This window comes from Tachypleus tridentatus, chromosome 8 (assembly GCF_004210375.1).
Source record: "Tachypleus tridentatus isolate NWPU-2018 chromosome 8, ASM421037v1, whole genome shotgun sequence".
In the NCBI taxonomy this organism is placed as follows: domain Eukaryota; kingdom Metazoa; phylum Arthropoda; class Merostomata; order Xiphosura; family Limulidae; genus Tachypleus; species Tachypleus tridentatus.
In genome coordinates this window covers 13784565-13800897 of record NC_134832.1, presented here as the reverse complement: position 1 = coordinate 13800897, position 16333 = coordinate 13784565, and the positions used below count along the sequence as shown (strand labels likewise).

Genomic DNA, 16333 nt, shown 5'->3' with positions numbered 1-16333 from the left:
AATTTTATCTATCTACAATTTTTTAATATTTGCGAATACTTCTAGGATTGTAGTTAAAATTAACTGGAAAGCTATTGTATGTTTAAGACAAGCGTTGCTCCCTTGCCCCCCAAAAACAAAACAAACAATAATAACTGGTAAGCATTATCTCAAACTAACGAAGAAAATATTAATCTATGTGTTAGTTTCGTTGTTTTTAATGTTGAATTATGTTTCGGTGAGAATTTTGAAAAGAAAAAAATTTTTTAGAATTTATTTTAAAAATAAGAATTATATTTCTTAAACAACTTCAGGGCTACGAAGAACAATGAAATTTTCCAACTTGTATAATATACAACTTTGTCATTATCCTTTCAGATGCTGTTTAATTCCTGTAGTTTATAATTTAGAGAACAGAAGTTGATGGAAATATGAATTGATTGATTTTATCATGAGAATGTGTACCGTTTAATTGCTAAAATAGACTACAAAAAGCGTGGAGAACATCACAAGATCCAGTAGTTTTCAAATTAAATATAGTTTTTCTAAATAATTACATTTCGCTTAGAATCGACCTTTTTGGTCCTTCTTCACGGTAAAAGTGTTTAACCAATAGTCGTCTCCTGAAGTTGTAAATACGGTTAACTAAACAAACAACTTATTTGGATAGTTATCATGACGCTATTAATATAAAAGACAGTGATTATCAAATAAGGGAGAAGGCCTTGTAAATTCTACAGCTACAAATGTACCTTATCGATTTTATGTGCTACAGCTAAATTTGAATTGCAAGTAATTTGTTTCTGCGAGGTAATCTAATGTGTGTATGCATGTATATACAATACTCATCTTATATTAGTTTATACAATACTCATCTTATATTAGTTTGCATCAAATGCGTACATATGTGTGTGTGAGTGAGTTACGGATTATTTTTGTCTCGTATAAATCTTTTTCTCGTGTAGATTAATTTCTTATTCATTAACTCGTATATAAATATATCAATACTTAATTCTAGTACGGAAATGGAACCTTTAATAAGGGCGTCCTAATGAACGCAGGAGTTCGAGAATCACTGAAGGAAGCCGCTTATCACTGTTATGTCTTCCATGACGTAGACATGATCCCAGAGGACGACCGGAACATGTACTCTTGTCCGCAGTTTCCGCGGCACTTGTCTGTTGCTGTTGATAAATTTAATTATACGTAAGTACATATTTTGTAATCACTTATTAACAAACGCATCAGCAACTGTTCGTATACCTGAGTGTCTAATACTTAAATGTAGTTCTTTTAATGGAATTGAAGTATTATAGTTTCGTTTTGAGCACATAAGATGGTTTTGTTCACCCTATTGCTAGACTGAAGATGACGTTTCACGTCAAAAGTCTTCAGGAAACTGACTTGTGTAGTTTATTTGTTTTAGAGCACAAAGCTATACAATGAAGTATTTATGTTCAGCCCACGGCAGGTATTGAAACCCGGTTTTCAGAGTTATAAGCCCCTCATACTTTATCGTTGAGCTACTAAGAAACTATAGAGATAGATAAATAGGTTTGATATTGCTGAATGAATAGTAGATATTTTCATATCTGTTAAAAACTGTATTGATTACTAATCAAATATACAAATAAAAAAGTAAAAATTACACAGTAAACTTTGACGAACTGATAACAAGGTTTAATTTTATAAAATTTTTACTTATTTTATTTAAAACATCTTTAAAGCACATTGACTTCTCCCACAACGTTTTTTTTCTGAAACTAACGTTAGAATAACCAACGAAACGTCAATACAAAGTTGTAAACTTATCACGTGATATTTGCAAATACTAACGTCAGATCGCCACCTAGTAAAACAATTCATGTTATTGTTACAAACATTGAGGAAAATCAAGTTTCAAAATAGTGCATTTTTTATTTAATTCCTTAGAATTATTACAATGAAGAGAAGCTAATTATGTCTGTGAAAGTGTAATAAAACACATGAAATAAAATAGTCTTAGGTTTGTGAAAATCATGTTTTCAAAGTATTTTCTCACCTTTTGATGTTACACTGTACAATATGGGTTCAACAGGGTTAAAAAACTACTGCCAGTTTAATTTCCGATAATCTTCAGAATTAAGTATGTGTTTTAAATGCTTCAATTTTTTTTTTAAGAAAAGGGGTGTTAAAAGGTTTAAGCTATATATTATGTTGGTTCCCTATTTCCACTCTATAAAATGGGGAGAGGATAGGGAAATATATTGGCAAAGCTTCTGAGTATTCACTTATCACTCGAACCAACAAGACTAATTATAACACTTATGCAAAATCTGTTCTTATAGCTTACTGTTTTAAGACTATGAGTAGCTCCTCCAATCTTTTACTAATTACTGCTTTTTACGAAATTGTAACATCTAAGTTAACACAAATTTTCAAAGTTATATGTGTTAAAATTAAACAAGAAAAATTATCATTATTCCTTTAATTTTCATTTTGGTAAAATAACATAATGGCCTAAACATTTATTAGAAGAGTCACGGTCGCTCATTGTTTGCTAAAGGGAACGCTGCAGCGAAAAAGGTTGGGAAAGATTGATCTAACAGAACAATCACATATTTCAATTTTTAAGTGGATTAGTATTTTACTTCCAGCTGAAAAGCCAATCGTTGTCATTGTAATCTGTGTCTTCAGTATGATGAGTAATACCCATTTTTTTATTTCTGTGAATGTGTAGAATTAAAATAAATCCAAAGTTGCATTTTATTTAAATAAACTGAATACACTTATATGTTGTCACTGAATTTGTAGGGTTAGAAAATGCCGATGCCAACTGATTAAGAGTTAATTGTACTATATTAAGAACAGAGCTCGAGTTCTCGTACTGTCTTTAGAAGCGTTTTTTGAGTCGTAGGCTATACTTATTCTTTTGTCCATAATTGTTCGTTATTGTTCGATGTCATAATTTCCATTCTAACATGTTTCTGCAAAGGACAACAAGGTTAAGTTTTTAGAACACATACCTCGATATACTTGCCACAGAATACCTCCACTAAACGTAGACGTCTGTTTCCAACATAATGTCTAAATGCATCGTAAGCCTAAAAGTCCAACCTAGATGCGATACTGAACTTACCAAGTATGTCGATGGATGGGACTGCTATAACTGTTTTGTTGTTATTAAGTACAAAACTACACAAAGGGCTATCTGTGCTCTGCCCACCACGAGTATCGAAACCAGGTTTCAGTAGTATAATTCTGCACACTTACCACTGTGCCGCTGGGGGCGATGAAACTGCTATAATTCCAGTTTCTTCAGTCGTGTTTTCTTTTTAGAGGCAATAGAAGCTGATTTTATTATATGGTTAAAATGCTTATGAGCTTTCTTCATCTTCAAACCATTATTTACTATATTTTAACGATATCAGAAAACACGTCAAACTTTATTACAAATGACTTTTTTGGCTCAAATGATCCTCTTTCATAATGATGGCCTTTACTTTGAAAATGGCACTACAGCTTTTTGAGTGAGGTAGGGTGTGCTTCTGGAGCTTATTATCATCTTAAAGTTTCACTGTACAAGTTTCTCTGATTCCAAAGTATGTAATGATTTCTTTTGTCATAAGGCTATCTGTAATAGCACTGCACTGTTGAAAATTTGCTGTAAACAGTTTACATAATTACAAAACACGTCACTCGTGTTTATAGCTTATAACTCTTAACTGTGGTGACACGTCACTATTTAGCGCATGCAAACCTTTCATATAAAGTAGTTGTTTAAAAACAAAATCAGTTTTAAGGCAAGAAGCTCATTTCTAAATCCGTATAGGCAAATTTACCACGTGTGTGTAACTGGTTAGTAATATGAACATGCATTTTGAAATAGCAGCATAATGTTTTTTTTTTTTAATATGGAAATATGGAAGCAAAATCCCAATTTAATATATGTATATGTATATTATCTCGTTCTATATTTCTCCATTCTTCCACAAATCTCATCTTACCATTTCTACACATTTTCCTATTCTATATGTTTACACCCAAAATGTTTAAAGAATTGTTAATAATCGGACAAAATAAAAAAAGTTTGTTGTTTTAGACCCTCTTCAGTTGGTACATGTTTGAATTAGGAATAATCGAAATAAATAAAAACCAAGTGCTTTTCTGAAAGTAATTCATTTAAGAAAAAAAAAAAATCTTATAATTTTTTTTCTGTCTGAGTATTTCACCATTTTATTTGTTATTGTATTGATGAATATTATATTATTATATAAAGGTCCGGCATGGGCAGGTGGTTAAGGCGCTTTACATTTTTAATAACAAACAAAAGTAAAACATTACTATTAAATATATAGTGTGTTAAAGCGTTCGACACGCAATCCGAGGGTCGTGGGTCCGAATCCCGGTAGCACCAAACATGCTCGCCCTTTCAGCCGTGGGGGCGTTATAATGTGCGGTCAATCCCACTATTCGTTGATAAACGAGTAGCCCAAGCACGAGTTGGCGGTGAGTGGTGATAACTAGCTGCCTTCCCTCTAGTCTTACATTACTAAATTAGGGACGGGTCGTGCAGATAACCCTCGTGTGACTTTGCGCAAAATTCAAAAACAAACAAATAATATTGTTATATTTTAAAATTCGCTATGCATGTATTTTTTCCTAAAGTTCTATAAATTGTACCAAGTACAGAAGCCTATAAGTAAAATATATTGTTGTAGAACACAGAAGTCTCATTTTTCACCGAATAATATGTAATAGTTTATCATGACGGTGTACTTTGCTGTTACCCAGTTGCGCAAAAGAAAGAAATTACATATATCTATGATAATTAGATTTAACATAAGCTTATTTTACTTTCTTGTTTTTTGTTTTTTTTTATCCGTGAGTGAACTGTTTATAGAACAGCTCCGATTTGTTGTTGGTTTTTTTCAAGTAAAAACTTTTACCCCATATCTCCGTCATGTCTTGACGGGTTTGAAATCCAATTAGTTTTCGATCCATCAGGTTAAATTTTTTTGATTGATATATTTTACCACGTCCAAGGTCTCATAAATTAATTTATTGTAATTCTGCCTAAAGTACTTTGAACTTGAAGTAAGCTGGTAGAGATACTGATGAGTAATAAAACTGAAAATAGTGTTTGCACGCTACGAGCTTTGTATTGTTGGTGCACAAAAATGTAACTAATAGAAAGGGAAACGAAGCTCTCATAGATTAATTTACTCAAATCCTGCCTTCAAGAATTTTATATGGCACGGGTATTGAGGATTCCCTCTTTTTATTTATATTTTTCAAGCACATTACTATACAAGAAGCTATCTGTGCCGTATCTATCACAGCTGTCAGAATTTTAAGCCGTACTATATGAGATTGGTATTTAAACCCAAATCATGAGATTTATTTATAAGTCGTATCGACGTATAATATTCTTAAAATAGTAATACGTCATATTAGTTAAAAAATAGGTAAGTTACAAAAAAGAAATCTCCATAACATGAGCGATTGTAGAGGTAGACGTTCAACTGAAGTTATAGATTTTTAATTTTGTGGCTAGTACTTGTACCATTGTATGCTGATCAACATAATTTCGCATCCACTTGGCTTTTGCACATTTCTCACAGAACTTGTAAGTGACAGACAACTTATGTAAAAACAGCAAAAAGCTTGTGATGAGCTTGTAATAGAGAAATGTATTTGAAGTGAACAAAAAGTAACATAATTAATTTAATGAAATGTCTCATCTTTAATTATAATTTATGCATAATTTTATTAAAATTTAATAGCTGAATTTAATCAATAATATATTGTGTTTTTAATATATAATAACACTACTCTTGAAAATAGATACTGACAGTATTGTACGGCTTATGTCACCTTTCCCCTGTTGAAGCTTGCGTGCAAACGTTTTTAGTAACAAAAATGAATAAAAATCATTTTAAGTATGTAAAGTCTTAAAAAGAACTTTATAGATAGGGGAACCTTTCAAAACATTACTTTTCCCATTTAAATATTTTATCAAATTATTTGTTATCATATTGAATCACACCATATTATATTACTACATCTTTAATACGCTTTGCAGGTTACCTTATTCTTATCTTGTTGGCGGAGTGTTTGCTATAAAAACAAATCATTTTATAGAAGTGAACGGTTATTCCAACCTTTACTGGGGATGGGGTGGTGAAGATGACGACATAGCACATCGGTAAGTAGATTTATTAGGAAATAGAAGGGAAAATCTTGAGAATCGTTTCAGTATTTTAAAAATGTATACAACACTGAGTGCAAGTTGTTGTTTAAACCACAACATCGATGTTTAACGTAATTTTCTCAATGAAGGTATATCTGTGACACATTAAAAATGTCAAAGCTAGTAATTAATAAATGGTGTTCTTTTAACTTTTTGCGATATGTCGCACCATCTACCGGTTGATACTGAAACAATACTTCGAAAATGTCTTCTTTCGTAAAGCATATCTATTTATAGAATGAATTCCAAACTTATTTTATATTATTAAAATGTTATGATGTATAACATACAAAAGCTTTTTGATAATGCTTTTACAATTTTGTTCTATTATATTATCAATTGAAGGGTTCTTGTATGGTTGAAGAATTTGTTGAATAAGCTTTGATACAAAGTAACGCTATAAACCGTACGTTTTCAAAAGTCCTCATTCCCGAAGAAAGTTAAGCTAGACTGATGATTTTATTTAGTTATCTTAATTGTTTTATCAGAGATTTCAAGGGAACTGTGTGCAGCACCGTATTGAGGTGTTTATCATTGAAACAATACAGTTTACATACTGCATATAAAATAACATTTTAAATAAACATTTGGCTGTCATTGTGGTCCAAAGTAGATGGCGAATCCTTTGTAGACACATGTGGCAGATGAATTATATTTTTACATTTAAAGATAAGAATGGCACCCGTAGAAGAACATGATTTTTATCACAGAGATCAGCTATGTTTGGTTCATTTCTTAGTTAGTTTCTAGTGTTTAACTTCTATTGCCAACTGTTTGAGTTTTCTAGAATTTACAAGAGATTTGTTTCTAAGTTTGGTAACAATCTTAAGAGAACAGTTGTGTTTTAGTTATGTTTTTACTTAAGAATAACTTCTATACTTTATTTATAGGAGTTTATATTAGAATAAATAATCCTTAAAGATCAGGTTGAATGCCTTTTCTTTATCAGTAATATTAACATTGCAATAACCTCCCTTGTTATTAAAATCTTAAACTAACGTTTATAGCATTTAAAGCAAAACAGCTTATTGGATACATTTTACTCTTGGATGAATTTCATTTTGTATTAGCTTAAAGAAACAAAAACTGGAAATTATTCGACCTCCTGAATCAGTAGGAAGATATACCATGATAAAACACACTCATAGGCCTGAATCACCAAATGTAATCAGGTAAGAACTTCTTAGCTTAGTAGGAAGATGTACATTAAACGTTCCCCGTCACACCAAACATGCTCGCCCTTTCAGCTGTGAGGACGTTATATGTGACGGTCAATTCCACTATTCGTTAGTAAAAGAGTAGCCCAAGAGTTGGCGGTGGGTAGTGATGACTAGCTGCCTTCCTTCTAGTTTTACACTGTTGAATTAGGGACCGCTAGTGCAGATAGCTTTGCGCGAAATTCCAAACAACCATTAAACGTAAAATAATACATCCTTGTAGAAACACATTCACAACGAAATCATACTCGACTGCTAAGACATTCAGTACTTAACTACAATTAACAAAGACAAATTATATTATTTAACGCCCTTAACTTACGGAAATAAAGGTAATGAAAACTATGTTGAGTAATGTTACACATGTTAACTGATTTAGAAATAGTACTTCTAAACAATTTCTGCACTAGGGTGCAAGGTGCTCGCTATGTAGATTTTGACACTCAGAAGCAAAGACCAACGAGGGTTGACTGGTTGAGAATTATAATTATTTCTTTTAGTTCGTACATATGTAGTATCATCTAAGAACCCTATCACAATATAACTAAACCTTCTAGTTTTAATTCATAACGTGGGTAAATAATAATAACAACTCAGTTGGACTTTTATCTTCAATTCGATATTTAATAAGCACTCTTTCCGCTCTTTTTCTTCAAAACCTCGTTACCTCTCTCAATGCACAATAGAATTTGAAAGAAGTATTATAAATATTTATCAAACACAGACATACGCAGGAGTGTAACAACACAACTTTGTTTAAAATATCGATATGAATATCAAATTAGTTCTAAAATATTGTTTTTAAAGTACAGACAATGCCAATCAAAATTTTGGCCAAAGTGAATTCCTGTGTGTGTCCTTGTTATCACTGTTTAGAATTATATATTATACTTGTATTTCATTATTTTTGGTTTCCTGGTGGTTTAGAGGTAGTTTTCAGAGCGTATGTGCGACTAGGGTTCATGTGCTTTTTTTGTATTCTTTATGTTATTGATTCATTTATGTTGTACAACACTTATGAATAACTTATGTAATGTTTACATATATGTGAAAGACTAGATGTGCATAGTTATCTATGCAGATCATGTATATTATTACATACTGTAGTAGCTTATGACACCGCTTTTGGTTCTTGTGTCAATTATTTTGTTAATCTTGGACTAAATTACAAAGCTACTTCTTGATAGCAATGGTGTTGCCCTCTAGGAACCAACACAAACATTCAACTGATTTTTCACTTCAAGTATCACAGCATAAATAATAATTGTCAGAATTCGCCTGAAATAAGACTTTTTAAGCTAAAATTCATGATTAATTTTCATACTGTTACAATTATATTTCAACATACTCTCAAAGGAAACAACTTCCTCACTGCATGTGGAGTTGGCATACATTCTAGGTGTATGGGGAGAATCTAATGAGCACCAGGTGGTGTGCTACATTTATCTCTTGGTTTTTGGTTTTGGCTTGTTTTGAATTTCGCGCAAAGCTACACAAGGGTTATATGCACCAGCCGTCCCTAATTTAGCGTTTAAGGCTAGAGGGAAGGCAGCTAGTTATCACCACCCACCGCCAACTCTTGGGCTACTCTTTTACCAACGAATAGTGGGATTGACCGTAACATTATAACGCCCCTACGGCTGAAAGGGCGAGTATGTTTGGTGTAACAGGACCCTCGCATTATGAGTTGAGTGCCTTAACCACCTGGCCATGCCGAGCCATTTATTTCTTGTCACTCAGATAGAACAAGGAAGTGATTCTCTCAGAATATCAGAAAAATACCTTGGGGTTCTTGAAAGTAATAGTTAAAATGCTCCTCGTTTGATAATTTTTTTAAACAAATGACAGTCCAGTCGTATAAAATAAATCAAGCTAGTGTTATTATATATTTTATGGATATCTCTTTTGTTGAAACTTTGCTTGATATCTCAAGGATGCAAAGGTGGTTAAGTATTTTCAGTCCCATTAATCGTTTAATCAACAAACCATCCTAACTGTTCCATAATCAAGTGGAAAGAATGGTTGATACTGTCAAACTCTGGATAAACGAATAGTAATCATACAGTCTATAGATACATTTCACTTTACTACACTACACAATAGTGCCGAGGGCTAGGACTGCAACATCTTCAGCTATGCAAATTGTTGATAGACTAGACATTAAATCTACTACCTCCAGTTGTCTTCACTTTTGGCAATTGTCTTTCCGAACACATATTGATGAGTAGGTTGATGTCAATGGCCTGGTATCTTCTATCTCTAGCTGCAGCATTCTTTCTCCTGGCTTGCCATGGACAGTTCTTTCTTCCTTGATAAGTGAGTTCTATTGACTTGAGAAATCATCCTCATCCTCCTCAGGCTCAGTGGTCTCAGTCTTAGACTCTTGTATGAGTATGAGAAGTTCATGTTTAATATATGGATACAACTTATTATAGCTTTTACATGCTTCTTGTCTGCCAAAAATCACACAAGTAAATAGTGAAGTACAAGATTTGAAGTGGTAAAGCCGGTTCCAGGTTTCTTTCTATTCTGCTGGCACATACCACAAACAGGACTTATCCTTTATCTTAATACATCAGATATTTTACCATCTTGTAATAGCATTTCCTTTATCATTCAACAATATTACAATTTACTTATGATGTATTCATACCAACTGACTAAGACAAACTTTACATATGTACACTGTAGGACATCTGCTAGTGGGGGAGAAACATAAATCACGATAACTAGGACAATAGTCAAACAAAATGATCACATTTTATAAACAGCGTAGATTTCAGTTCACTTGCTCTGTACACCATCACAATATAATGTAAATGTTTATTACAGCTAATTGGATTAGGACTAACATACATAGCAAATATATACTTAGTAGTTTGTTTTATACATTTACTAAATGGTATGCCTGAGGTAATAAAGTGACATGTGCGTCTCCTCTACAACTAATACTTTACACAATTTTAGATAGAGGATAAATGAATGTTAAATTATCTCCTTGATCTCGTTTGGTATTCCATATAATACTATACATTTCTGATATGAAATGTGCTAATGTATCAATCAATGGATAAGCCTTGGCCCACTTTATGAAGTAATCACTAGTAATAAGTAAGCACTGATGATGAGTCCTCTTTCTTTCTGGGAATGAATCAGCAACATTCACAACATTACACTTCATCAGAGATCAAGAAGTTCTGTGTTGAAGTTTATCATTTCTCATCTATTTATTTCCTGGGTGGCATAAAAGGTACACTTTTGAAATCAACTCGAAACTTCTTGACTCAGATGCACTATAAGAATCGCTATTAAATAGTGTTGCAGGCTACTATTGTTTTTATTTGTGCTTATTAGGTTTTACTTTACTGTATAAGAAAGAGCACTAATGCTAGACATGGAGATCTCACATACTCTTTTTTGAATTATTAAGGCTTTAATTACGAGGGCTGTTCAAAAAATACGCGGACTGTTTGAATTGCGCGGCTCCAGTTGGTTCCAGGGGGAATCCGCTTAATGTCGCTAGGTTTGCACAGATCAGCTGATTACGACGCCATTTCCCGATTGCAGATATCTTCATTTGTGTATTAGCTACGCGGTTTTAAGTGAAGTGCGATTTTTTCGTTTGGCGGATTTCAGAATGAATGACCTGAAGGAGCAACGACTTGCTGTGAAATTTTGTGTTAAACTTGGAAAATCTGCGACTGAAACTTTTGCTATGCTTAACACGGCTTACGGTGATGTTGCTTTGAAGCGTACGGCATGTTTCAAGTAACGTGAACGTTTTAAGGATGGTCGACAGTCCATTGAAGATGATGAGCGTCCTGGACGTCCTTCCACGTCAACTGACGACCCACAAGTCGACAAAATCAACACCCTGGTGCGGGCAAATCGACGTCTGACTGTCAGGGAGCTTGCTGAAGAGTGTGGGATATCAGTTGGATCTTGTTACGAGATTTTGACCGAAAAAATTGAAGATGCACTGCGTTGCTGCGAAATTCAGCCCTCAGAACTCATGAGTTTTTGGCCAAACACTCGATCACTGTTCTTCCCCATCTACCCTACTCACTTGACCTTGCTCCTGACGATTTTTTCTTGTTTCCCAAACTCAATAGATCCTTGAAAGGAAGAAGATTTGAGACGATTTCCGAGATTAAGGCAAATGCGATGAAGGAGCTGGAGGACATTACAAAAGAAGCGTACCAGGACTGTTTCAACAAGTGGAAACACCATTGGGATAAGTGTGTGCGTTGGGGAGGAGAGTACTTTGAAGGAGTCCCAGACCTGTAACTTCTAAATAAAGTACATTTTGTTTTATGACGTCAGTCCGCGTATTCTTTGAACAGCCCTCGTATTACAACCATCTACCAATAGAATCTTCTACTGCTTGGTTAATATTGTCGTGGGGGGAATAATTTTAACTCCCATATGATGTTCATAATCAGGAAATTACCCAAACTAGCAAGGTGTCACTATACATTTCTATGTTGCAGCCTTAGTCAGTATACTATGACATAGATATATTTTTATATCATTGTTTCCAACATATTATTTCCTTCGGACTGTAAAGTCTATTAATTATTTTAGTGAAGCCTAGTCCTCCAGTAAACCTCCTACTATACAACTAGTGGTGATAGTGTATTTCGATGGTCACATTTGCAAGCAGTTAATTTCTCATCATATATCTGTGTTCGAGAGCCATGAACTTATGATTACACATTATAATCTATCCAGCTACTGTGATAATACCACCCTTATTTCTTTGTCATTAACAGTTGTTTCCAGTAAGAACATCCTCTCTTGTCATGGATATATCATTACTGGAACATTATTTAAAGCGAAATTCAGGTACTGGAATGCTCAATCATACTTCTTTGATTAATTCAAAGTGCATCTCAATTTTAGTGAGAGCATACAATGATGCAGCTATCTTAGAACAGCTAGTCACAAACTGTCAGCATTATGAAAGGTAACTGCACACTTTTCATCTGGTGACATTTGAGGCTAGTTTCATACCACTGTTTTTTAAGCAAAATATTTGAAGACTCTAGCTCCACCCATAACGTGACAAAACTCCTTTTATATATCTATAAGTTTGCAATTTCTTGGTTTCAGTTTCAACCATGCTCAATTTGTCTTCTGGAATATCAATATTAGGTTCTCATGCAAATATTTTAATATGTGATCAAATACCAAAACCTCATCGCTCATTACACCTACTTCAGTGTAGCTCCATTAGTATCTACAAAGGGGTGAGTACCTCATAACATGACGTGGAATTCATACAAACCTTCTCTCTTCCTATAAACATTCTTAGACCTGGTCTTGTTGTCCAGCTAAACTCGTCAGTATCAGAATATTAGATGTAGAATGTTGAATCAATGTAAATATCCTAGCAAATTCAGACAATAATCTGTTCAAGATAACGAAAATGTATCAACGTTTGTTACTGCGTTCATGCATATGAATCGGTAAAAAATTATTCTTGAACAAACACCATTCAATATATGCATTTTTAACATTCACTGTATTTTCTTACTGACTACAACTGTAATGCTCCAGGCAAGCCCATGCAACATTGATTACTTTATTGGACATGCAGCACCCGTATATTGCAAATTACTGTTGTCTAATAGAGTCAGTCATCTATTCCCACAAATACACTAACATGTTCAACTAAATCACTGAGTTGCTTTTACTGCTCTGGATCTTGTTTATTTGTACAATATTCAAACACTGATGTAATATTTACTGGTAGCCATATATTTGCTTGTGGCTGTGGCGTGATGGATGCAACTCTACTGTTACCACTAGCTTTGTTTCTTTAATTTTCAGTTTCTGAACCTATAATAATTCTAGCTTACAGGACTTCATCTCTCTTTGGACAGATAACTATATGAGCTAATAGTTCATGCATTTTGGTTTCTGTAACTATTTTATCTGACACTATTGCACTAGGCTTAATCCATAGTATGCTACTCGTGCATATGGTGATACTGTTATATCTTTCACCATATACACTTACAAAGTCCACTGTTACTGGGCTTGGTCCATCTGAAAATGTTATAATGTTCTCAAGGACTTCAGTTCACGTGTTACACAGGCAAAACTGATTAATACTTTCACAGTATGTTCATCCCCAAGGATGTCAATGCCAGAATCAACATCAGAGAAGATTACCTGTATTCTGTGTATGACATTTTATAGTCACAGCCAGAAATAACTCTCTTCAATTTTGTTCATGAGAAAGCAAATCACTATCTCTTTGTTGGAGTTAAAATCTTATCTGAGGAACTACGTTTTTCAGATCTAACAACACTGACTGAGTTTGTGTCAACCAAAAATTCAATTTCTTAGCCTTTTGCACTCACAGGAATGTATCAAACTTCATTTAGTCCTATAAGAGTTGTATTGACCACCACAAACTATGCTATGCTCCCTTAAGGATGAATTAGGTTCTCTTAGTTTTTAGGAACTGTTATAGCAGTGGTTACCATTTTATGTTGGTTAACCTGAGTTTATTAAGCAATCAGTTCAAACCAAAAGCCTACCAACTTTTGCTGCTCAGAAAAGTAGAAGCGGTTCATTTACAAGTGCACCAACAGAACACAAACAAAACAGCTGCTTTGCTTCTTTCATCTTGAATGGCACAGAGGCAGAGGTTAAGACATATAAACCATGAGTAGACCTGAATAGCTCTGACCATTTGCTAGAAAAATCTGTAGTCACATTATGGCATTAGGATGTGCGGTTGATCGGTTAACCTACAACATGATTCCAGCTTAATGTGGTGGAAGTGTCTGAGTAGGTTGATCCCTCTGAGGTGTAGTCGCAACAGCTGCCAATGTAAATTTCTTCTTCTCTAATGACAAGCTCGAAGTTACAACTTTATACCTTTCATAACATAAAGTGCCTCATTAATTTCGAGTATATACCTTGCACTTAGGTGATGCCTCGTGATTTTGCTAGGAAGTCCCACGATTATCTTATCCATGAATATATCCTAACAGTCTGCTACACTGGCGATGGATTCATGATGGGGAATCCGAAATTTAATAATAAACGTAAAAACGATTGACAGAACATAGAACATTTTATTTACAAGTGTGAACGTTTTGGAATAACTTATTCCTTCATCAGCGAAATCTGAAAATTGCGTTACAAAGATGTGGGTTTTTGGGAAGTCCTTGGCTTACATGTCATCATGCTATAGATGATGCTATTGGAAATTGATGTACTCAGGGCTTCTGATTTTGGAAAATTTGTGGTCCTTGGTCCAGGGCAGCAGAGTGACTAATTGCTTCTGGCAGCTCATCCTAAAGCTCTGCGTGACCCATGGCCGTACTGGTCGGATATTTCCCAGCTTGTAGACAATCACAACTGAAAGATGGTTTACAGTCATTTCCTATTGACTTATTTTATTGACATGGACCCTTCATCAGAAGCATGCCCAACCCTTCCTGATTAGTCTGAGGTGGTTATGAACAGAGCTGGCGCCATTCTATTTTGGCTGGTTATAGCCTGAGAGTCATCTAGAAACCATCTCTTGTAATATCACACTCACCGGGTTCCATTCTACTCTGTTGACACTTAGTTATCTTCGCTTTTCTTGCACTGAAATAGTTCCTCAGGGCGCAATTCATATTCTGCCATCTTTGGTTCACCAGATATTTTGTGATCTTCCTGACTGTGATTGAAGAGAGATCAATGCTTCACAACATTGACAAAAGACCCATGTTCAAGATAGGTCTTCTAGTTTCAACAACTCTTACTTACATTTACCATTCTGCAGCAGCAAACTCTCCCTCTCTCTTCTGAGTACTTTTACGTACAGGAAATATCATTCTTTTGGAAATATGCAGGCTTTTAACTTCTTTTAACTCAAGAGTTAGTAACAGAAATTTTTAGATTAACAAAACAAAAACTTCACAATAAAATTTGGTCACAACATCACACTATTTTATTCCTACCTACTCTATAGTGTTTACAGTTTAACTAATTTCCTTAAAAAGTGTTAGAATAAGTTCTCTTTATAATGAGATGATCATCGGTATAAATCATAAATTTGGTATAAGTTTAAATAAACTGACTAAGCTTTGAACTAACAAACAAATACACTGGGCACAATATGTAATACTGAATGTTAAATGTTCGCTGGCGGGACAAAAACCAGTTTAAAGACCCACAACTTTAAAATCCAGGGTTCGATTCCCTGTGGTGGATACAAGCAAACGAACTAACTAAATGCTGTAATGCCTATTTATATGAAAGACACAAAACACAGACAGTAACATTGTACAGTAATATTGTACAGTAACATTCTACCTTCTAGATATCTTTCCGTCGATAAACTTACTTAAGATTCTATGTAGGCTGTTTAAATCTAACATTCTTTACTTAATGGGAAATGTTGGCTTTACACAGAGCAGTTAGTAGTAACCACATGGCTGGTTATTCTCATTGAACATAGACAGGCTGTAAACTCCAGACATTTGCTCTACCAGTTGAGACCACTGCTGTTGTTAACCTTCTTACTAAACATACAGTGCTCCAACAACATATACATGAGTGGAGCAGATATTATCTTTAGAATTTCTTTGCTTGAATTTGAGCACAAAATTATACAATGGGCTATCTGTGTTCTGTCCACAACAGCTATCGAAACTCGGTTTCTAGTATGTAATATCTTTAGAGAAGACCAAAGGGAAAACGGTAGCTAGAAATAAATTAGTTTTAAGGTTTTCTGGGTCATGCATAATGAGAAAGCTAAAAAGACTTAGAATAAATGAAAACAAATTGAGTATTTCTACGTTAAAATGAGAAGGTAGAAAATGAACGATATGCCTGCATATAATAGATGCATATAGGTAAGATATTGTACACTACTGTTGTCAACATATATTCGATA

General features: G+C 34.1%; 1 protein-coding gene across 5 annotated transcripts in view; it reads left to right on the top strand.

Annotated features, from left to right (window-relative positions):
- The window catches only part of LOC143258556 (beta-1,4-N-acetylgalactosaminyltransferase bre-4-like), a 68008-nt gene that overhangs the window by 43380 nt on the left and 8295 nt on the right, over positions 1–16333 (top strand). For 4 of the 5 annotated variants that reach the window (XR_013032355.1, XR_013032356.1, XM_076517687.1 and 1 more), the window contains exons 3-5: positions 998–1185; positions 6044–6166; positions 7282–7383. Coding sequence is in view for 3 of the 5 variants with exons in the window: in XM_076517687.1 (XP_076373802.1) it covers positions 998–1185; positions 6044–6166; positions 7282–7383 (413 nt within the window). In the remaining 2 variants the exon portion in view is untranslated. The remainder of the gene's footprint in view (positions 1–997; positions 1186–6043; positions 6167–7281; positions 7384–16333) is intronic. The other variant, XM_076517688.1, reaches the window with a different exon arrangement.